The sequence below is a fragment of the Geotrypetes seraphini genome, chromosome 1 (assembly GCF_902459505.1).
Source record: "Geotrypetes seraphini chromosome 1, aGeoSer1.1, whole genome shotgun sequence".
Taxonomy (NCBI): domain Eukaryota; kingdom Metazoa; phylum Chordata; class Amphibia; order Gymnophiona; family Dermophiidae; genus Geotrypetes; species Geotrypetes seraphini.
The window spans coordinates 147,388,293-147,412,251 of record NC_047084.1 but is presented as its reverse complement, the minus strand read 5'-3'; the positions used below and the strand labels follow the sequence as shown (position 1 = coordinate 147,412,251).

The following is a 23,959-nucleotide window of genomic DNA, read 5'->3' as shown; positions in this document are numbered from 1 at the left end:
AAGCAGAGACAAGGGGCGATCACACACCAGGAGTAAGAGGGAGACTGCATGGGGACACCCCCCCACCCGAAGAGCAGAAAACAACTTCAGGAGTATCACAGGAGGGAGAAGATTGGTCCCATACCATGGATGTGGACTTATGACCCCCAAGGAACCACCAAATACAGAAGATGGGGATCATCGTGGGAGACTCCATAGTACGGCATGTGGACAGCTACACCGGAGTGAGAGAGGATAGAATCGTCACCTGCCTGCCGGGAGCAAGAGTGAATGATGTGGCCAACAGGATCTCCAGGATCATAGACAGTGCAGGGGGAGAGGACACTGCTGTTATTATCCACGTGGGAACCAAAGATGTGAGCGGACGGAAGTATGACAGGGAAGAAATGAAGGGCAAGCTCCGCTCACTCAGAAGAATAGTGAAGATCAGGGAGGTGAAGGTGGCCTTCTCCGAGATCCTCCCGATACCAAGAGTGGATGGAAGGAGACAAGGGGAACTGCAAGCGATCAACGCTTGGATGAGACAATGGTGTGAAGAGGAAGGCTTTGACTTTGTGCGCAACTGGACAACGTTCTGGGGAAGAAGCAAGTACTACAGGAAGGATGAACTGCACCTCAACGAGGAAGGAGCAAGAGTATTGGCAGGCAACATGAAGAAGGTCATCGAGAAGGCTTTAAACTAAAGGACAGGGGAAAGCCGACAGTCGACCACCAATCGATGGTCCGGGCGACAGGATGTCCCAAAGAAGGAACTATGGACAACTATTCAGACACAGGAGGGGACAACCACAAAGCATATAAGAGAGACAACACAGGAGCAGAAAAGGATACCGTGAAGGAACCAGGTGAGCTTAAAGAGTCCAAGAAGATAACACACAGGGAACTCAAACGAACGCTAGAAGTTTGAGAAACAAAATGGGAGAATTAGAAGCAATAGCAAAAAACGACGAAATCATTGGCATAACAAACCTGGTGGAATGACAAAAACAAATGGGATACAGTACTACAGGGATACAAACTGTACAGAAGAGATAGAGTGGGGCAGAAAGGTGGAGATATTGCCCTATATGTTCATGAAGAAATAGAATCTGTGAGAGTGACTATGACGGAAGAGAAAGAGAAGCTGGAATCCCTCTGGATAAAGATTCCCAGACACAAAGATTGGCCTTTACTACCAACCGCCAGGATAGGGGGAGGAAACAGACTCTGAAATGATAGAGGAAATTAAACATGAATGTAAGACAGGTAATGTTGTAATCTTGGGGGATTTCAATTTTCTGGGGATAGACTGAGACCTGGGAACCTCAAATTGTGGCAAGGAGGCAATGTTCCTGGAAGTGCTATGGGACTGCTTCCTGGAACAATTGGTGGAAGAGCCGACAAGAGAAAACGTCACCTTGGACTTGGTCCTAAACAGCATTACAGGGCCGGCTAAGGAAGTAGAAGTCACAGTCCCGCTGGGGACGAGCGATCACAACATGATCAACTTCAAACTCGATGTTGGGAAGGGGAAAGATACTAAAACCTCAACCACAACTTTAAAAGGGGAAGATACAATAGCATGAGAACCATTGTGAAACAATAGATCAAGAAAAAAATGGGCAAAGTCAAAACGGTAGAACAGGCATGGTCCCTTCTGAAAAATATTATCACGGAAGCACAAAGCCTCTACATTCTGCGGATGTCCAAAGCAAAGAAAACCAAAGGCAAAAGAGAGCCGGCGTGGCTTACTAAAGAAGTTAAGGAAGCCATAAAAGAAAAGGACTCCTTTAAAGCATGGAAACGCACGAAAACAACCAAAACTTGGAACAAACACAAGGATGATCAGAAGAAATGTCACAGGGCAGTGAGGGATGCCAAAAAGGACTATGAGGAGAAAATAGCACAGGAGGCCAAAAACTTCAAGCCCTTCTTCAGGTACATGAAAAGGAGAAAACTCGCAAAAGAGGCAGTGGGACCGCTGGATGACCAGGGAAGGAAAGGGTACATCAAGGAAAACAAACAAATCGCAGACAGACTAAATTCTTTCTTTGCATCTGTCTTTACAAAGGAAGACACTGCAACAATTGCAGAAGCAGTCTGGTACCTCTTTTGCCTCATTGGGAGCCAAGGGTCTTCTTTCTGACTTTTGTAATACTCTTTCAGTGATAGACCCTTGGTGTCCTCTTCATCCTGAAGCTCGTGACTATACTCACCTTTCTTGGACCCATAATACCTGGTCCCGGATAGACCATATTTTTCTGTTCTCGACTTTGTTCTCTTCGGTCCGATCGGCTGAGATTGGTCCTCTGATTATTTCTGACCATACCCCGATTTGGGTAGATGTTTACCTGGATGCTACGTATCATCGAATGTCGTTCTGGCGTTTTCCGTTCTATCTTTCTCATGACAATGAATTGCAAACTTTTTTGCAGGCTCAATGGGAGGATTACTCTGCTAATAATGCTCCCCATATGGATGATCCAATTTTGTTTTGGGAGGCCGCCAAGACTGTGATTCGGGGACATATCATTTCTTTTCTGAGTGCTCGCCACAAACGTACTCACAAAGGTATCATTGCCTTGGAACGGGCCTTACGAGTAGCTAAGCGGTCGTTTATTCGAATCCCTCAAGGGAGGCTCAAGAACGCTACTTGTCTACCCAAGAGGCTCTAAATTCATTCCCATTCTCAAAAGTGGGTGGCTTTCCATAGACACCGCTTCCAACGTTTTGGTAACAAGTCTGGGCGTCTCATGGCACGATTGGTAAGGGTTGAGACTCGTAGGAAGCCTATCTTGTCTCTTCGGACCCGGGATGGGGGTCAGGTGACTACTACGGCTGATGTCTCCGCAGTTCTTCTTGACTTTTTTAAGTATGATGCCTCTCCGGACTTACTGACGGACTACCTTCAGTCCTCTGGACTTCTGCGCCTGCCGGAGGCAGTAGTATCTTCCCTCAAAAGTCCATTTAGAGCAGCTGAATTGGAATCAGCAATCAAAGCTCTCTGCTCCGATAGGGCCCTGTGTCATTAATATTTAAAACCCCAGCTTTTATTTTTAGAGTTTTAATTCCCTATACTGCGTCTAGGCTATTAAGGTCAAATGACCAACACTTATTAGTCATTCCCTCATTGAAAATTATTAATACAAGGCATCATACTAGTTTTTTGGTAACAGCCCCACAATCTTGGAATGCCCTCCCACTTTATATAAGAGAGAAAAAGAATTTGGAAAAATTTAAGAGCAAACTTAAGAGTTTTCTTTTTAAAGATGCATTCCGTGAGTAAATAAATTGCTTATGATTCTAATTTTATTCTTGTATTTTCATAACTTGTTTTTCCCCTCCTTTTGTTTTTTACCTTAATTGTTATTTTTCTAACACCAGATTGTAATTATTTTATAATTTTCCTTTTGTTTGAATCTATTTGTATAACTTGATTTAATATGTTTACTAGACTTAGTCCTTATTAGGGATGTTTGTATTTATTGATTTAATGTGTTTATTTGACTAAGTCCATGTTAGTAATGTTTGTTTCCCCTAATTTTGCATTTTTATCTATTGTACATCGCCTAGAATTTGGAATAGGCGATTAAATCAAATTTCATAATAAACTTGAAACTTGTCTTCTTTCTCACCATCTCTGTGGTCCCTTGCTGGCCTATTTCAACGCTGCTATTGCTTAGGGCTCGTTTCCACGTTATGCTAATGAGGCCCTTATCTCTTTATTATTGAAACCTGGTAAGGAGGCTGACTCTCTGGGTTCCTATCGTCCCATCTCCTTGATCAACGTGGACCTGAAGCTTCTTTCTCGCATGTTGGCCGACCGTCTCGCTCCTCATCTCCCTCAGATTATTCACGAGGATCAAGTCGGGTTTGTCCAGGGACGTCAATCAGTTTGTAATGTCTGTAAGGCTCTCTTTGCACTAGCTCACTGTCAATCTCACCAGATTCCGGCTTTGTTTGTCAGTCTAGATGCTTCTAAAGCCTTTGATAGTGTCCATTGGTCTTTCTTATTTCTCACCCTGGAGCATGTTGGGTTGGGTGGTTTTTATCTCAATGCAATACATTCTCTCTACTCTAATCCGAGGGCCTCTCTCCTGGTTAATGGGACACGCATGGATTCTTTCCCCATCTTCCGTGGTACCCGACAGGGGTGCCCCTTTCCCCATTGCTGTTTCTCCTTTCTTTAGAATTGTTGCTTTGTACTCTTAGGGGATTTGCGGCGGTACAGGGTCTTCATGTTTCTGGGGTAGAGTTAAAGACCTTAGCATTTGCGGATGACATGTTTTTGATTCTTACTAGGCCTGAAGATTCTTTACCAATGGCATTGGACCTCATTTCTGAATTTGGCTTTTATTCTGGTCTGTCTCTTAATCTGGATAAGTCCTTTGCAATGCCTTTTCCCCCTGAGCTACGTGCCTCATGGAGGGGCATCTTTCCTCTTCGTTGGGAGGACTCTACTTTGAAATATTTGGGAGTTCTTATTCCTCGGGACTTATCTAGTCGGTATCGATTGAATGTGGAACCATTATTCCAGGCCCTTCAGAATAAACTGCAGCTAAGGGGAACCCCTCCCTTTTCGCTTTTGGGTCGGGTGCATCTTTATAACATGCTTATTGTCCCATGTTGGCTATATATCTTTCAGGTCCTTCCTCTTTATTTGACTTCTCGAGATGAACGAAGACTGGAACGCTTGGTTCAAAGATTTCTTTGGACGGGGAAGCGGCCTCGCCTGCCATACAAATGGGCGGCAGCTCCGTGGTACAAGGGTGGACTGGGTTTGCTGAACCTTCGCTATCTGACTATTGGATGTGGCATGCGCCACATTAATGATTTTTCAGGGGTACTTCCGCGTTCACCAACACTTCTTTGGAACTTTCCTGTTTTCGAACTACCCACTTTAGTGCATATCTTCATTCTCTTCCTTCTCCTTTGCCTGAGCCTCTCTCTACAAAGGTGCTCCACCGTCCTTTGTGGAAGGTTTGGTGCTGGGTCTGTAAATTCCACACTCTTTCTGCTTCTATAACTCCTTTTCTGTCTATTTGCTTTAATAGCTCCTTCTTACCTGGGGTAGATGGGCAGAGTTTTGCTTGGTGGGAAACAAGGGGCATTCATTATGTGTTTCAAATGGTTGATGATAATGGCAAAATTAAGTCTTTTGCACAGCTGCAAGACGAATTTGATCTCCCACCCACTGATTATTTTGCTTATATGCAACTTCATCATTACATTTCTTCTTTACCCTCTCATTCTTTGCAGGCCTCTTGCCAGGAGATGCTGTCTATGGCTTTTACCATTGGTTCCCAACTTCCTGTTCCCCTCAAATTTCATCATCCCCATTTGAAGGATGAGTCCCCCTTGTTTGATCATTCTAAATTGCGAAATGTTTGGGCTCGTGATCTTGCAGTGGAATTGCCTGATGATGTGCTTTTACAGGCTGTCCGTAGGTTACCTGCTTTTCGAAAATATACCACCTTTTGGGAGCAACACTATAAGTTGGTCTTCCGTTTGTACATTTCTCCTAAGAGGGCTTATCTATCTGGCCTTCGTGAGACTGCGGCTTGTCTTCGCTGCCAGGCTCCAGACGCGGGCTTGGGACATATGCTCTTGACTTGCCCTAGGGTTCAAGATTTTTGGACTGCCATCTTTGTTTTCCTCTGCTGCCCCCGGTTGTTTACCGTCTTGCCGGTTCCCTCCTCTGTCTTGCTGCAGCGTTTGCGCATTTGTGCGGCCCCAGAAACATTTTTTTCGGCCAATGCGGCCCAGGAAAGCCAAAAGGTTGGACACCCCTGATTTAGGGCATTGCCTTTTCATATGTAAAACCCTTGTTTTGGACCTTAATGCTGGCATGCTAGATTTGCTCTAAGTTCTGAGGCCTAGATTCTCAAAAAAACCAGGTTACTATTGCAGCTGTTCAGGTAGCAATTTTAAAAAAGCGAATCATTCTCCCCAAAACAGTCATGCAAATGAAGTTGGCGGAGAGTAGTTAAGACTTGCTAAATTTGCATGTGCCCGTCGCTGGTGATAGTGATGGGCACATGCACAGAATAAACACAAAAAGAAAAAAACAAAACCCAAAACACAACAGCGGGAGAGATGTTTAATCTCTCCCGCTGCCAACCAACCTTCCCCCCCAAGCAGTGGGAGAGATGCCCACTCTCTCCTGTTGCCAAGCGAAACCCTCTCCTGCAGCAGGAGAGATGCCCACCAGGGAGGGGCCTAAGGCTCTTATTGGCCCAGGTTGTTTAAGGCCCCTCCTATGAGTCTGGGCCAATCAGAGCCTTGTGCCCCTCCCCAGATACATCCTTAAACAACCTGGGCCAATTTTTTTTTTTTTTTTTAAATTAGGATTTTATATACCGCCTATCAAGGTTATCTAAGCGGTTTTTACAATCAGGTACTCAAGCATTTTTCCCTATCTGTCCCGGTGGGCTCACAATCTATCTAACGTACCTGGGGCTATGGAGGACTGAGTGATTTGCCCAGGGTCACAAGGAGCAGCGCGGGGTTTGAACCCACAACCCCAGGGTGCTGAGGCTGTAGATCCAACCAATGCCTTAGGCAATCCAATCAGAGCCTTAGGCCCCTTCCTGGTGCATCTCAGGATGCACCGGGGAGGGGAAGGCTCATTCTGAAGAGGCAGGCTAGCTGGTAAGAAGGAGAGGGGAAACACCCTCCGGGGATAAAAGACAAAGTTGGACGGGTTCCTGTTGAACCAATACGTAAGCAGGTAGGGCTGGTCTTTGACCTGGGGGCCACTGTGGGAGCGGACTGCTGGGCACAATGGACCACTGGTCTGACCCAGTAGCGGCAAATTCTTATGTTCTTATTGGATGTATCAGAGAACCTTCATTTGCAACTATCTGGCATCTCCCACCTCCACCCCTTAATCTCTCATGTGCCATACAGTCTAGCCATTGCAGCAAGACTCTTGGCAAGAAGCCAAAAAATTTCTGCCCCCATTCCAGGATTTACATAAGAACATAAGAATAGCCTTACTGGGTTAGACCAATGGTCCATCATGCCCACGGTGGCCAATCCAGGTCCCTAGTGCCTGGCCAAAACCAAAGGAGTAGCAATATTCCATGCTACCGATCCAGGGCAAGTAGTGGCTTTCCCCCATGTCTTTCTCAATAACATCAAGTCAATACTGGATATGGGCTACTTTTGGATATTCTCTTTGCAAGCTGACATAATTGGGGGGGAGGAGCCAGCAAGCTAAAAACCGTGAATAATCGAAACCACGAATACGCGGTTCATCGGGAGGGTCGCGGTTCGCCTGGGCAAGAAGGCTTGAGCTCCCTGAAGGGACACACATATCTTGTAAAGTTTTCTAACTCTGTTTGTGCTAGGAAACACAAACACAGACCCAGTTTGTTTTGATTCTGCTGATATGTTCTGAGATAAGGTCATTTTATCTTGTTATGAAGTTAGCTGCTTGGGACAATGGTGGTTCAACCCCCACAGCTGTGTTCTGGTTGAGAAAGATAAGGGAAGCTTTAGATAAGACACTGTTGCTAAGACAGCACCTTTAGATTTTAGACAATGAAGCACATATGCTGCTCACCCCCCCTCCCTTTCCTTGTTTTGGTTACTTTTGTAGTTTATGTACCCTTTTCCAAATATGGTTTGTACTCACGTCATCTGCTGATACCACTGACCCATGTAAAAAGGTATAAAACTGGATGTAAGACTAATAATAAACAGGCACTCTGCCTAAAGGGACTGCCTCCAGATATCTGAAAGGCGACAGGGTGTGTGCAAGGTGGTTTCGGGACCAAGAAACAGACCCCGTTCGTTTCACTCCCTCTTGCCCCGATGTTGTCGGGGGGTGGGTGGGAGGGGGGTTCGCGGTTCGACAGGGCAGGAGGGCTTGGGCATCCTCTTGCCTGGATCGTTGTTGGGGGGGGGGGGGATTCTGTAACCGGTGTTGTTTTTGAAAGCACCGGTTTCAGAATCCAGCTTTTAGGCGAAGGACTGGCTCCTCCTTCGCCTAAAAGCCCTTGTGTTGGACGTTTGGGGCTTAGGCGTTTTTTTGGTTCATTATGGGCAAAAAGTGTAGACGTCGTGGGGGTGTAATTGTAGATGTAGTGGTGATCTGGGCGTTTATTAGAAGCAGGCCATAATCAAAACAAGGACGTTTGTTTTAGTTATGGACACTTTCCCTGCTTCTGCTTTGAACGTTTAAGGACTTAGGCCAAAAAGGGACTTAGACGGTTTTTTTGATTATGCCCCTCCACGTGTTTATATATACACCAGTGGTCTCCAACTCAAACCCTTTGCAGGGCTACATTTTGGGTTTGTAGGTACTTGGGAGGGCCTCAGAAAAAAAATAGTTAATGTCTTATTAAAGAAATGACTCTTTACAGTTTATCAATCTTTCCTTTTGGCTAAGTCTTAATAATAATGTCATTTATAGCTAAAGAGACATATGATCAAGAAACTGTTTTATTTTACTTTTGTGATTATGATAAACATACCGAGGGCCTCAAAACAGTACCTGGTGGGCCGCATGTGGCCCCCAGGCTGCGAGTCTGAGACCACTGATATACATCTACTGTTTTTGTTTTTTTTCAATATGTTTTTTATTGAAAATGTTTTATATTACAAACATACACGCCAAACAAAACAACAGTGCAAAGTCAACAGCAGACAACACAAGAACCTCCATGTTGATCCTTCATGGAGGCCTAAAGGACCCAACCCCCCCTGCCTAAAGGACCCACCAAACCCCCCCACCCCAGCGCTCCATACACCTACTGTTTACTGCATGCAAATTCTCTGGGTTAATTTAAGCATCGAACCAATTTTTCAAAAACCGTGTGCATAAATGCAAAGCCCACCTCAGTCCTGCTGCCAGGTTCACTTCCTTGCATCTTAGCAAAGTTATGTGTGTAGAAGCTCTTCATTCTTAGCATTATGCATTCATTGGATAAGTAAATTTATTTTAAAACACAAAACTATTTTATCAATGGAAATGCTTTTGAAAATTACTCTCCCTCACTGCCTGAGGAGCCAACTTAAGTGTAAGCTCTCTAAAGGCTAGAATTAATTTTTGTTTCCAGGACTATACTAATTGTATTGTTTTCTTGTCTTTTTAATTGCATGCTGCATTAGGCAGATTTTCTAGCTGTGATTCAGTTTATAACCCTGAAATAACAAACAACTTTCATCTGTATCTACTTTTTTTTTTCTTTTATACTGTGCCATAATAGCAAAGTAATTAAAACCATTTTACTGTTTTAATCTACATAAAATCTATCTTGACTACATGAGGGGAGACTTTCGGTGACGTCACTTACCCCGATGGTGGGTTGAGGAGGGAGCGCTAACCTCAGCATTTCCGAAACCCCTCTACATGAAGTTTAAGTGATACGGAAAACAAAAAATCAGTATTTGAAGATTCTTCAGTGAACAGTGAGAAAAAAAACACCAAGTCGTCGTCCCCAGGAAGGAGGGCAGGAGAGAGGTGGCCTCCAGCGTGGACTGGGAGACGCCATGCGAGTTGGGAGAGATTGCATCGGAGGAGGAGATGGAGAGAGCGGCTCTGCCCCGAAGGAAACGTGAAGATCTTCAGCAGTGGGCCCTGGAAATAAAGAGTGAAGTTCCTGCGGTGAAAGAGAAAATTAAAGACGCTGTAAAAGAGATAAGGTAAGATTTGGCGGACCTATTGGGGCGAGTGGAGGAAACTGAGCGGCGAGTTGGTGAGCAAGATAACAGTGTTGAAAACCATAGGTGGCCAAGTGGGGGGACACCCAAAAACAACTGAAAGACTGTGTAAATCATACAAAAAATTTGGAGAATAGATCCCGGCGGCAGAATTTGAGAATAAGAGGGGTCCCGGACACTGAGGTATATAAAGATGCTGCAAAAGTGACACAGGAATTATTTGCCTTTATGTTAAAATCTGAGAGCGCAGAAGAAATTTCCCTAGCCATAGTGAAAATAGACAGGGCCCACAGGATGGCAGGTTCCAGAATATCAGAAAAGCCTCGGGATATAATTGTATGCTTGCATAATTTTGTGGATCAAGAACGACTGATCCGAAAGGCCAGAGAACTGGGAACGGTAACCTGGTAGACTTATAACATTGAGATATTTCAGGATTTATCTGTTATTACTCTACAGAAGAGGAGGGAATTTCGCCCAATTCTTACAGTTTTGAAACAGAAGAATTTGCATTATAAATGGCTGTTTCCAATTGGCCTTTTGATTACTATTAATGGTACTCACAAGAAAGTTGGTAACGGATATTCAGAGGGATTTAGAAAGGTGGAATAAGATGTTTATTTCATGGCTAGGACGCATGGAAGTGATTAAGATGATGATTCTTCCTAGTTTTTGTATTTATTTCAAATATTACTGATAGAAATTCCAAAACTGTATTTTAAAAAAATGGAATAGTATGATAATGAGATTTATTTGGAGAGGAAAGAGTTCAAGGGTTGGAAGACAGGCAACGTTTAAGTCTAAGGGGGAAGGAAGATTAGGTTTACCTTCTTTAGAGAAATATTATAGAGCTGCTCAACTGAGAGCAATAGTTGAATGGCATTCGAATCCACTTAAATTATAGGTAAGGGTAGAACAAGAAATGTTAGGAGTAGAAGGTATTAGGAATTTGAAATATTTGCCATAGGTAGGGGAGGGAAAAAGAATTAATGAATATAAGTAATCCTTTTAGTAGATGCCCTTTGGGAGTATGGAAAAGTGTGGGAAAAAAACTTCTGGGAAAAGAAAAAATATTTATTATTCCCCTATATTATATGTGCAAGATTTTATGCCAGGGAGGGGGGATTTTTAAAAAGTGGGAGACAAAAGGGTTGAGGTGTTTTGGTCAATTTATTGAGGAGGGTGAGGTTAAAGCCTTTGTAGATCTCCAGGGTCAATATCAACTGGAAACGAGAGACATTTTCCCCTATCTACAGGTGAAAAATTATATTATGACATAAAAGGGGATGAGAAAAGAAGTTTTGAAGAAATCTGAATTTGAAAAGGGGTTAGGGAACCCAGTTGCTAAAGGGTGTGTATTTCTTGGCTTGGGAAAAAATCTTGGGAAGGAATGGTCAATTGATGAGTGGGGGGTGATTGTATCACACCTTTTTCATATAGCTAGAGCAGCCACTTTGGTGGAAAATGCTATAAAACTTTTAGTACGATGGTATATTACTCCGGTTCTAGTCAGTAAATGTACTGAGGAGAAAAATGATGCTTGCTGGAAAGGATGTGGGGGAAAAGGTACATTCTATCATATGTGGTGGGAATGTCAAAAGGTCCTAAAATATTGGGAGCAAGTATTTTACTATATGAGCAAGCTACTTGAGATCCCTCTCGATATGAGTGCTGAAAGGGCACTGCTGGGAATCGGAGTAGAGGGTTTATCATCTGCTCAACTTAAACTTATGGACTTGGCATTTATAGCTGCTCGATTAATATTGGCTCAGCAATGGCGTACTTCAAATATACCTACTATAAGAGATATGAGAGATCGTTTAGGAATGGTATGTGAAAAATATACACTTCCCCCTCCGAATCTGCAGTTCCAGCATCCGTGGATTCGGTTATTCGCGATTTTAAAACAAAACATTTTTAAATTTTTCGGGCTATTTTAAGTGCTGTGAAACCCCCCCTTACCTGGTGGTCTAGCGGGTTTTCGGGGCAGGAGCGATCTTCCCCCGCTCCTTCCCCATGCAGATCGCTCATAGGAAATGGCTGCCTTGAGCTCCTGTAGTCTCTCGGGACTATGACGGGAGCTCAAGGCAGCCATTTCCTATGAGCGATCTGCATGGGGCAGGAGCGTGGGAAGATCGTTCCTGCCCCAAAAACCTGCTAGACCACCAGGTAAGGCTTAAGAGGGGGCTCACAGGGCTTAAAATAGCCGGGGGGAAACGGGGGTTAGGGGCAGAACCAGCCCGAATATTATTTGTGTTTTTTTTAGTATTCACAGGCTGGCTCTGCCCCTAACCCCCGTGGATACGGAAGGCGAAATGTAGATTGTCAGCCCTTTTAACAAATCAGTGGGCGAAGTTCAAAGATATATGGGAGAAATATATTGAATTGGAAAAAGAAGATTTTTGAAAGATCTAAATTGTATTTTATCCTAGCCTTACGAAAAAGAGTCCAGGCCTCCTGAGCGGGGAAGGGGGATTGTTTTAATTGTTTGTATGATAAGATGTGTTGTTATACTTTTGAGGCTATGAATCATGTCAAATGTAATTAATGTCTTGTATTGAGATTGTAATTTATATTTCTCTTTTTTGTTAAAATTATTAAAATAAAGAATTAAAATACAAAACAAAACTGTCTTGACTAGATGGTAAACGCTTTTGAGCAAGGACTATCTTTGTGTTTTGATGAACAGCACTGCATATGCCTAGTAGTGCTATATAAATTATCAGTAGTAGTAACAGGTAGTATTAGGACAATTTAAAAAAGATTTTAAGAATTCTAATATACAGGCAGGCCCCCAGGTTAAGAACGTCCGACTTATGTCGGACTCGTACTTACAAACCGGGGTCCTGCCTCTCCCTTTCTTTGCCAACACGCCCCCCTCTTCTTCCTTTCCTGTCCAAACATGATTCTCCTCCTCTCTTTTGTGTCCCAACGCGCCCCTTGTCATCCTTCCCTATGTTCCGAGTCCCAAATTTATGCCTCCCTCCCGCAGGTGTTCATCTCTGCCAGCCAGCTGCCTTCTCCCAGTCACACTTCTCATGAGTATCGGCTCCTGCATGCGGCTAACCTGGAAGCCTTCCTTCTGACATCAGGAGCTGCGGCCGCAACTTTGCAAAGAGAAGTGCGGCTGGGAAGAGGAAACAGGTCAGAGGAGGTAAACACCCGCAGAAGGGAATAATGAATCTGGGACGCAGAATGGAGGGAAGGACAACGAGGGGCGCGCTGGGACACAGAAGGGAGGAGGAGGGTTGCGTTGGGACGGAACAGGAGGAAAAGGGGGGGTGTTGGCACAGGGAGATGCAGGGTCATGTTGGGACACAGAAGGAAAGGAGGGAGCACAAACTTCAGACAAAGGATGGCAGGAAGTAAGAAAGGAGGGAGGGGAGCATGAACTTGGGACATAGGATGGAAGAATGAAGGGAGTGAGGGAAAGAGATGCTGAGGAAGGGAGGGAATAGAAATGGAGAATTGTTGGGCATGGGTGTCTGAGTGATAGGGAAAGGGATGGTGCATATGGGGAAATGAAGAAAGAGAACTGGGCATAGGGAGGAAGAGAAAAATACTGGACATGGTGGTGGGAGAGGTGCGAGGTACAGATGGTTCATGGTTTATTTAGTTATATCCCCCCTTAACAAAGTGAGTTTGTAATTGCCACTGGTTTATACCATACACTTGATAACTAATTCTCTATATCTTCATTGCATATGTACAGTCTCTTCTCCTGTAAACCGCTCTGAACTGTTTTGTGGTATTGCGGTATACAAAAATAAAGTTATTATTATTAAAATACCACATTCACAATAAGCATTACAAACAGCCTTAAGACACACAAGTATATATTTCATCAACATATACAATTTACCCAATAAAATTGCTCAAAACCCATGCTTCATTTCGCAAAAGAGATGTCTCTTCAAGAACCTCTTAAAAAAATCATATCTTTTTGTTTTCTAATATACAATGGAATGGCATTCCATGCATCTGGACCAGCAAAAGAAAAAGCTCCCATTCTTGTGACTTTCAACCTTGCCTGCTGGAACATACCGTATTTTCGCGGATATAACGCGCGCGTTATACGCGATTTTACCTACCGCGCATACCCCTCGCGCGTTATATGCCTGAGCGCGGTATAGAAAAGTTTTTAAACATAGTTCCCACCCCGCCCGACGCCCGATTCACCCCCCCAGCAGGACCGCTCGCACCCCCACCCCGAACGACCGCTCGCACGCGCTCCCACCCGCACCCGCATCCACGATCGGAGCAAGAGGGAGCCCAAGCCCTCTTGCCCGGCCGACTCCCCGACGTCCGATACATCCCCCCCCCCCCGAAGGACCGCCGACTTCCCGACAATATCGGGCCAGGAGGGAGCCCAAACCCTCCTGGCCACGGCGACCCCCTACCCCCACCCCGCACTACATTACGGGCAGGAGGGATCCCAGGCCCTCCTGCCCTCGACGCAAACCCCCCTCCCTCCAACGACCGCCCCCCCCAAGAACCTCCGACCGCCCCCCCAGCCGACCCGCGACCCCCCTGGCCGACCCCCACGACCCCCCCACCCCCCTTCCCCGTACCTTTGGAAGTTGGCCGGACAGACGGGAGCCAAACCCGCCTGTCCGGCAGGCAGCCAACGAAGGAATGAGGCCGGATTGGCCCATCCGTCCTAAAGCTCCGCCTACTGGTGGGGCCTAAGGCGCGTGGGCCAATCAGAATAGGCCCTGGAGCCTTAGGTCCCACCTGGGGGCGCGGCCTGAGACACATGGTCGGGTTTGGCCCATGTGCCTCAGGCCGCGCCCCCAGGTGGGACCTAAGGCTCCAGGGCCTATTCTGATTGGCCCACGCGCCTTAGGCCCCACCAGTAGGCGGAGCTTTAGGACGGATGGGCCAATCCGGCCTCATTCCTTCGTTGGCTGCCTGCCGGACAGGCGGGTTTGGCTCCCGTCTGTCCGGCCAACTTCCAAAGGTACGGGGAAGGGGGGTGGGGGGGTCGTGGGGGTCGGCCAGGGGGGTCGCGGGTCGGCTGGGGGACGGGCGGGGGTTCTTGGGGGGGGGGCGGTCGTTGGGGGGGGAGGGGGGTTTGCGTCGAGGGCAGGAGGGCCTGGGATCCCTCCTGCCCGTAATGTAGTGCGGGGTGGGGTTAGGGGGTCGCCGTGGCCAGGAGGGTTTGGGCTCCCTCCTGGCCCGATATTGTTGGGGAGTCGGCGGTCCTTCGGGGTGAGGGTGCGAGTGGTCCTGCCGGGGGGGGGGGGATGTATCGGACGTCGGGGGGGGCATCAGGCTTTCAGGATGGGGACAGACCTTCAAGGGGGGACAGGACTTCAAGGGGGGACAGTGCACGGAAGTCAGGGGGGGTGAACGGAGAGTCGGCACAGCGCACGGAAAGTCAGGGCGGGCGAAAGGAGCGTCGGGCATCATGCGCGTTATATGCCTGAGCGCGGTATAGAAAAGTTTTGGTACATATCATCGTGATTTCTGCGCGCTATACCCCTGTGCGCGTTTTACACAGGTGCGCGTTATATCCGCGAAAATACGGTATAAATCTCCAGCTTGAGCGGAGCATAAACTACATGATGGTATATACTCAGATTTACAGTTGATTAAATATCTTTGAGCCATGCATGGGGAAGAGTGAGAAGAGAGGAGAAATGTTAGATGTGGTGGTGGAGAGGGAACAGTGAGATGGATGAAGAACGAAAGTATAAACCTATCTTTTCTGTTTAAACTATAGTACTTTATTTTGAGGACTGTTTCTTTAATGTTTTTTATCGACTGTGTACTGTACAGGATCTGAGTTACATACAATTTCAACTTAATAATGGTTGAAAAAATAGAACCCGTTCTTAACCCAGGGACTGCCTGCATATCCAGAAAACAAATTTTATTTTATCAATCTTCTCAGTGCTAAGGCCAATGAAGACAAGAGGAGAGAGTTAAAGTTATTACAAAGGCTCATATTATATTTGAAATCTCTTTTAAAGTGTAGTTGCTTACCTGTAATAGGTGTTCTCCGTGGTCAATGCGATAATGCAGACACACCTGGAAGCCTTCTCCACAGGTTGCCTGTCCAGATGCGCTCTTTCTAGCTTATCCGATGAACAGCAGCAGCCAATAGGGCATGGAGATCACCTTCCCACTCAGAAGCGCATCACTCCATTATTTAGTTCTTTGAATAGCAAGAATGTGATCCAAATAGGTGGGTAATGTTCAACAGGAGGTAGCTGTGATCTGTCCTTTTTTTGTTTTACATTTCAGAAAACCAGAACACTGCATCAACGATTTTATGGTGATAATGCTAAAAGGAAATTTGATGAAAATCTAGGAATATAAGACCTTTGAAATCAAAATAATAAAACATTTTGACGCCCACCAGACAGAACTTGACAAGAGACATTGGTTTTTCATTGCATTAGAAACCATGAATATGCATTGAAAGCAGTGCATGCAAATAGATCTCATGAAAACCCGATTGGATTCCGGCCCTCGAGGACCCGAGTTGCCCATGTCTGAACTAGGGTCTTGGGTTCTTTTCCAGGAGGATCGAGAAGATGAGACTCTAAAGATTTAAATGTATTTATTACAGCCTCAAACACCATGGAATGATGGGGGAGTTACATCTTCTCATGTCCTGGTGTGGGCTGAACTTTGTAGCTGGCATCAAGAAGTTTGGAGATGGGTTGTTGAGAATAGGGATTCTGTCAGAATTGTGCCTTCAAAGCCTGTAAGATGGAGAGAATAGGAATGGCAGTTGAGCCTGAGAGTCTATTGCTTTCAATAAGCCATTTTCACTCAAGGCCGTGTTCCCGCTCCTAATGCCAGTTCCTTGTATAAATTTTGCATAGTTAACATCCTCTGGAGAGGTATCCAGTTTTGTTAATTCTGTGTGTTGAAGTTTATCAGAGGAAGTAGATAGTTGTTCAGAATCTAGAAAAAGGAATGATGAGGTTTCCTCCTCTGAAGAATATACTTCAATAGGCTCTGGTGAAGCACGTGGTCATTGCTGCGGTATAGGAAGGACTTCCTGGTTTTAAAGAAAGTGTTGGTGAGGGAGTACGAGGCAATGGAAAGGAGGCAGAGTGAAAATTAGGCTAAGCCTAAAACAAAGTTGGATCTTTTGGAAAAGGTATAGTGGAATGGAAGCAACTATTGAGACAAACATGGGAGAAGCCAGCGCTTGCCCTGGGATCAGTAGCATGGAATATTGCTACTATTTGGGGGGTTCCGGAATTTTATTCTTTGAGATTCTGGAACGTTTCTACTATTTGGGGTTTTACCAGGTACTTGTGACCTGGATTGACCACTGTGGAAACAGGATACTGGGCTATATAGACCAATGGTCTGACCCAGTATGACTATTATGTTCTGAATCGACTGGAGACGATTGGTAATAGATATCGGAGGCTTAATAGGAGTTCCCTGAGGGGGAGCTGTGGCTCTAGAGTTGAAGTTAGTGAAGCAGAAAACTCAGTACAATGCTTTCATTTACTCGCTTTCTTTGTCATTTTTGGCAGAGGCTAATGAATGCTGGCAACTTGCACTGCTAACAGTGAAGGAGTGGAGCCAATGACCACTTAGAAGGCGTACTGGCATTCGGTGAGGCAAGTTTTGCTTTCCCAGTGCTTGAAGCTGATTTAAAGCAGTGTTCAGCCTGTGGGAATTCTCCTTTGTGCACTTTAGATAATGCTAGCACTGTGAGTTGGAGGCATTGTAGTCCCCTGAGAGCAGCACCTGTCAGGGCATGCGGAAAAGTAAGAACTGAATAGTAAATAATATTAATAATAACAACAGTTTATATACCGCAGGACCGTGAAGTTCTATGCGGTTTACAATGATTAGAAATTTTACAGATTGAATGGAATAAACAAAGTACAGATAGTTCTAGTGATCGTTTGTTGAGGACTAAGATTGAATGGGTTGGTTTCCTAAGTATTTCAGGAACAGATGTGTTTTTAGGCGTTTCCTGAATTCCCCATAGGTAGTAGGCATGAGCAATTGTTCAAGGTCTTTACCCCATAATGCTGCTTGATGTGCGAAAAGATATTGGTGATGACTTTTAAATTTACAACCTCTAACCGGTGGAGAAACAAAGTCTGTGTGTGAGCTTCGCTTGTGTCTGTTGGTTGTGAAAGAGAAAAGGTCTCTTATGTATTTAGGGGCTAAGTCTTAAAGTACCTTGAAGTAAAAACAACCAAACTTGAATTTCACATGTGCCTCCATCGGCAGCCAGTGTAAAAGTCGATAGGAAGGTGTCACATGATCAAACTTCTTCAGTCCACAAAGTAGTCTAACCGCTGCATTTTGAACTAGTTGCAATTGCTGCATATACTTCTGGGGGAGTGCAAAGTAGGCGATGTTACAATAATCGAGTTGACTCAGTATAAGAGATTGTACCAGAATTCGAAATGATGAGACATCGAAGTAAGCTCTGATGGACCGAAGCTTCCAGAGGGTGAGAAAGATTTTTCTGATCAAGGAGTCTACCTGGTCATGGTCAGGTTCTGGTCCAGTGTTACTCCCAATATCTTCATAGTGGGTTGAATGGGATAACTAAGGTTATTGATGCACATTGGTGCTATGAAAAATTTTGTTTTCTCTGAGTTTAGTTTTAGTCTGAATTCAGTCATCCATTGCTCCATCCGATTTAGTACTTCTGTTGCTTTGGGGGTGACTTCTGAGACAGAGTTGGTGAATGGGATAATTATCGTGAAGTCGTCAGTGTAGCTAAATAGTTTTATCACCAGCTGGGACAGTTGTGCACCCAATGAGGTCATGTAAACATTGAAGAGCAAAGGGGATAGCGGTGATCCTTGTGGCACACCAGATGGATTGCTCCATGTGTCTGAGAGATCGTGATTAAAACGGACTTGGTAGGTGCGTGATATAAGGAAACCTCAAAACCAGTTCAGTACCTCTCCTCTGATTCCGATTGTGTTTAGGCATTGTAACAGTTTTCCATGGTCCACCAAATCAAAGGCAGAACTCAAGTCAAATTGCATGATTAGGGCGTAGAGGCCCTTACTGAACAAGTAACGCAAATTGTCCAGAATGGCCGCAATTACTATTTCAGTGCTAAATAGAGGCCTAAAACCAGATTGAGTTTCGTGCAGAAGAGAGAATTGGTTGAGATATTCCATTAGTTGGGTGTGTACGAATCCTTCCATGATTTTTACCATAAATGGAATAGATGCTACTGGTCTATAGTTGGTTATTGATGTTGCTGATTCTTTACAATTTTTTGGGATTGGGGTTATTATAAGTGACATGCTTATAATGAGAAAGTGATCTCCATGTCCTACTGGCTGCTTCTGTTCAAACAAGTTAGGGAGAGCACATGCTGTCAGGCAGCCAGCGTTGAAGGCTACCGAGTGTGTCTATATTATCCCTTGACTAAATTAAAAATAATATACATCTCTCTCACACACACACACCCCTTTTAAAAATCAATTAACAAATCACACAATTAAGTATATCTAAAGCAAACAAGAAGTACCACGATCTGACAGTAGTTAACAGGAAATGTCATGGGAAGAAACATAGAAATAAGATAAAGGCAAGAAACTTACACAAGATTGACCAGTCCTAGCATGCCCATGCCTCGAAAGTCTGTCTTGGGATCATCACCTTGGAAGCCAATGTCTCCCCACTGCTTAGTGATTCGTGACTTCAGTGCTTGATTGGGCATTAGTAGATTCCAAAGCTGAAAAGACATGTTAGCGACTGCTTTTTAGCTTAGTCTCATCACAGTTAAGACTCTCATTGCATTTACAAAATTACAAACACAGCAGTGTTTTATGTTTATCAGTATTACAGCCTGGAATGCAATCTGTTAAGTCCCATTTTGCATAGGAGATGTACATGGAAAGTGTGACACACAGGTTGGGACATGCATATTTGCCTGAATATTTTACAGAAGGTTCTGCTAAACATGGAGTCTTTAGTGAAATTACATATAAAGATGTCAACAAATATATGTTTTTTAGCCAGCACACACAAGGTTCAGGTTTCATATTTGATATACTGCCTATGAGAAAACTATCTAATCCAGGGGTGCTAAACACGTCAATCGTGATCTACTGGTCGATCACAAAGGCAACGCGATTCGATCACCGAAAGACTGCGCAAGGTAAAAACACCACCGTCCGGGATCTCTCCCTGCTGCCACCCGAAACTGCCATTCAATCATCTGTCACTGCAGCTCTGGACAAGGAAGGGCTAGGCGCATGCGATTGCATGCCGCCGGCTCACAAGCCTTTCCCCCAACATCAATTCTGACGTCGGAGGGAAGGTTCTGGGCCAGCCAATCGCTGCTTGGCTGGCCCAGACCTTCTCTCCGACGTCAGAATTGATGTTGGGGGGGAGGGGGAAGGCTTGTGAGTCAGCAGCGTGCAATCGCTGCACATGCCTGGCCTTCCTTGCCTGGAGTTGTGGCGGCGGGGGATGATTGAATGGAGCTGTCAGATGGCGGTGGCAAGGGGGGGGCAGGTAGGCTTCGGCATGGGTCGTCTTTGGGTGGGACAAAGGCTAGAAGGCAGTGAGGGGTAGGGGGGCACGAACTCGGGACACAGAAGGAAGGTAGGGGGCATGAATGTGGGACACAAGGGAGGGAGGAAGGGAGCACTAACTTGGGACATAGGAGGGAGGGAGGGAATAAAAGGGCAATTGTTGGGCTTGAATGTATGAGTGAGAGGAAAAGAGATGGTGCACATGGGGAATGGAAGATGGGCATAGTGATGGAGGGAGAGATGTGGCATGGTATTGGAGAAGGGTGATAGAAGGAGAAATGGGCATGAGGCTGGTGGGCAGTGATGAGAAAGGAAGAAAAGTTGGACTTATGGAGGGACAGAGAGATGTTGGTTGGGGAATGGTAGAGAGTGAGAGAAAGAGAGAAATATTGGATTTACAGTCAGAAGAAGGAAGTGCAACCAGAGACTCATGAAATTACCAGACAACAAAGGTAGGAAAATGATTTTATTTTCAATTTAGTGATCATAATGTGTCAGTTTTGAGAATTTATATCTGCTGTCTATATTTTGCTCTATTTGTCTATTTTTTCTATAGTTGTTACTGATTGCATATTTTAAAGTCATCTGCCTTGAACTCTTTGAACCCCCCCACCCGAATATAACTGATAATTAACATTTTCTCTGCGTACAGTGTGCTTTGTGTTTTTTTAAAATTTTTATTGTTGGTAGATCATTTTGACTTGGTCATTTTAAAAGTAGCTTGCAAGCCAAAAAAGTGTGGGCACCCCTGATCTAAGCGGTTCCCATATATTGTAAAAACTGTAGAAAAGAAAGTTTACAAAACTTCTAAAGGACGAGACACAGAAAAATTTTACTGTTGCAGATCTCAAGGCACTGACCCCAAACTGTCGTCCATCCAGCAGCAGATGATCGGTTAACTGAAACTCAGTCATTTCAAGATACTGTCGAAGAATTCTCTTGACATCCAACAACTACAAGATCTTATCCTTCTTCTTGGACCCCGTTGATCTGAATGCAGGCAGACGAACTTCCTGATTTACGTGGAAGTGCGAAACAACCTTCGGCAAAAAGGACAGTACAGTGCAAATTGATACTCCAACTACACTAAACCTGAGGAACGACTCTCTGCAAGACAAGACCTAAAGCTCCAAGACTCTTCTCGCAGATGCAATCGCCACTAAAAATACTGACTTCATGGTAAGGTCTATGAGTGATGCTCCCTGCAATGGCTCATACAGTGTCCGAGTTAAGGACTTCAGAACCAGGTTCAGATTCCACGTCAGAAAAAGCTTTTTGTAAACTGCTGCTGATTGCAGCACGGTTGGTGGTTGCTGCATCTTGGAAGCGTGCCTCTCCTCCAGACTATGACTTGTTGATAAATAAATTGGATGCTTTGTATGCTCTTTACTTTTTAACTGCACTTCTCCATAAAAGAATGTGGCAGTTTGCACGAATCTGGGGTCGTTTTGACCGTTGGGAGACAACTTTATGATGACTGAATAGTTTGGGAGTAGGGGGTGGGGGATAGGAGTGAGGGAAACTCCTTGGTTGTTGTTCTATGCAAGAGGTACTGAAGAAATACTGTACTAAGTCTATTGATGATTGTTGTTGTCATGTAATTTGCTGTTTGCATATTATTTTCAATAAAAATTTTGTCAATTTAAAAAAAAAAGAAAAGAAATGTGCAGCTGCAACACTCCTTTCAAAAATTTAGATACATCCAGGTGTGCAGCTAGAGGAACTCTGTCTCCCTGTGCCCTAAGGCACAAGAGACCTGCTATCTGTACCTTAAGGGATCCAACTGCTACACTTCTCAAGACCATCCTGGAGAAATGCTAGGACTAAGGCAATCAAAGGCTCCTCTCATTTCTGTATTGCACCAGGCTCCAAACGTCTTCCAGGTCTTTGCATAGGTGGTAACCATCGTTGGTTTCTTTGCCCTGAGGAGAGTTGCCACAACTACATCTGAATAGTCTCTGCATTCTAAAGGTTCATGCTCAGGAGTCATACCATATGCACAAAGTGTTCCCGATATAACTATACTCCTCCCCTTCAACACCCAAGACCCCACCTCTTTAGGCAACCTAAAAAAACACTGGAAGTAGTGGAAGAATGGATGCTAGAACACATACTGAAACTGAACTCGGACAAAACAAAATTCCTACTACTCGAAAAAGACAAAACCCCATCCATAACAGAATTAGCAATAAACGTCACCAAATACCCCATACAGTCCTCTCTCAAAATCCTTGGAGTGTCAATAGATAGATGCTGCACAATGCAGATACAAATCAACAAAACCACTCAAAAAGCATTTTTCACCATGTGCAACCTTCGAAAAATAAGGAAATTCTTCAAAAAAACCCACTACAGGATCATAGTCTAATCCCTTGTCCTAGGACTAGTGGACTATTGCAATATCCTCTACCTTCCATGCCCCACAAACTTGATAAGCCAACTGCAGACCATTCAAAACACAGCCCTCATGCTGATCTATTCACTCAGAAAACTTGACCATATCACTAATGCCTACCTTGACTCACACTGGCTACCAATACGAGCTCAAATTCAATTCAAATTTTATTGTCTACTATACAAAGCAATAAACGGATCTGCACCCACCTACATCAACAACCGTCTAAATTTCAACTGTACATCCAGAATAAGAAGAACCCAGATCCTATTCTCCTACCCACCGCTCAAGGGAACTCAGCGAAAGAAGATGTACGACGACCTCCTAGCGACGCAGGCAGCGAAACTGGACCCCTATATCTCCAACTTGTTGCCAACTACAAGTAACTTTAAATCATTCTGAAAAGAAATCAAAACCCTACTATTCAAAAAAACTATATAACCTCCCCACCGTCCCTAACAAGTAACCAACCCAAAACTCTTCTTCCCTACTAGTGTTCCTCAGTTCTCCTCCCTTCCCCAACCTCTCCCCTCTGCCTTTATTTAACCTCCTCAATTCTCCTCCCTTCCTAAACCCCTGCCCTCCACCTGCTCTATTTAACCTCCCCTAAACTGTAATCCCCCCTTTATCTACTACAGTAGTCTCAAACTCAAACCCTTTGCGGGGCCACATTTTGGATTTGTAGGTACTTGGAGGGCCGCAGAAAAAATAGTTAATGTCTTATTAAAGAAATGACAATTTTGCATGAGGTAAAACTCTTTATAGTTTATAAAACTTTCCTTTAACAGTTAAAAGGAAAGATATATAAACTATAAAGAGTTTTACCTCATGCAAAATTGTCATTTCTTTAATAAGACATTAACTATTTTTTCTGTGGCCCTCACATTTAAAGTTTAATATCTTTTCTTTCTCAAAACTAGCACATTTCAATCACTATATTGAAAATAAAATCATTTTCCCTACCTTTGTTGTCTGGTGACTTTATTTTTCTGTGCTTTCAACTATGTTTCCAGGGCCTTCTTGTCCTTTGACTGTTTTTCTCTCCATCTTCACTTTCTGCTTTGCATCCATCTTTGGCATTAACTTAATGTTAAGAGGGCATCCGTGGAAAATCAGAGGCGGGAAACTACGAGGTGACACCAGGAAATTCTTTTTCACTGAAAGGGTGGTTGATCGCTGGAATAATCTTCCACTGCAGGTGATTGAGGCCAGCAGCGTGCCTGATTTTAAGGCCAAATGGGATCGACACGTGGGCTCTATTCACTAGGCAAAGGTAGGGGAGGGTCATTAGGGTGGGCAGACTAGATGGGCCGTGGCCCTTATCTGCCGTCTATTTCTATGTTTCTAATGTTCAATTTTTCTGCTTTCTTTTCAAAATCTACGTTTCCATGTCTTACCTTCCCTTCCTATCTCTCTCTTC

At 44.5% G+C, this 23,959-nt stretch overlaps 1 protein-coding gene across 5 annotated transcripts in view; it reads right to left on the bottom strand.

The window, feature by feature from the left end:
• The window catches only part of ELMOD2 (ELMO domain containing 2), a 139,873-nt gene that overhangs the window by 28,942 nt on the left and 86,972 nt on the right, over positions 1-23,959 (bottom strand). For all 5 annotated transcript variants that reach the window (XM_033939720.1, XM_033939710.1, XM_033939701.1 and 2 more), the window contains one exon: positions 19,206-19,339. In XM_033939720.1, the coding sequence (XP_033795611.1) occupies positions 19,206-19,339 (134 nt within the window). The remainder of the gene's footprint in view (positions 1-19,205; positions 19,340-23,959) is intronic.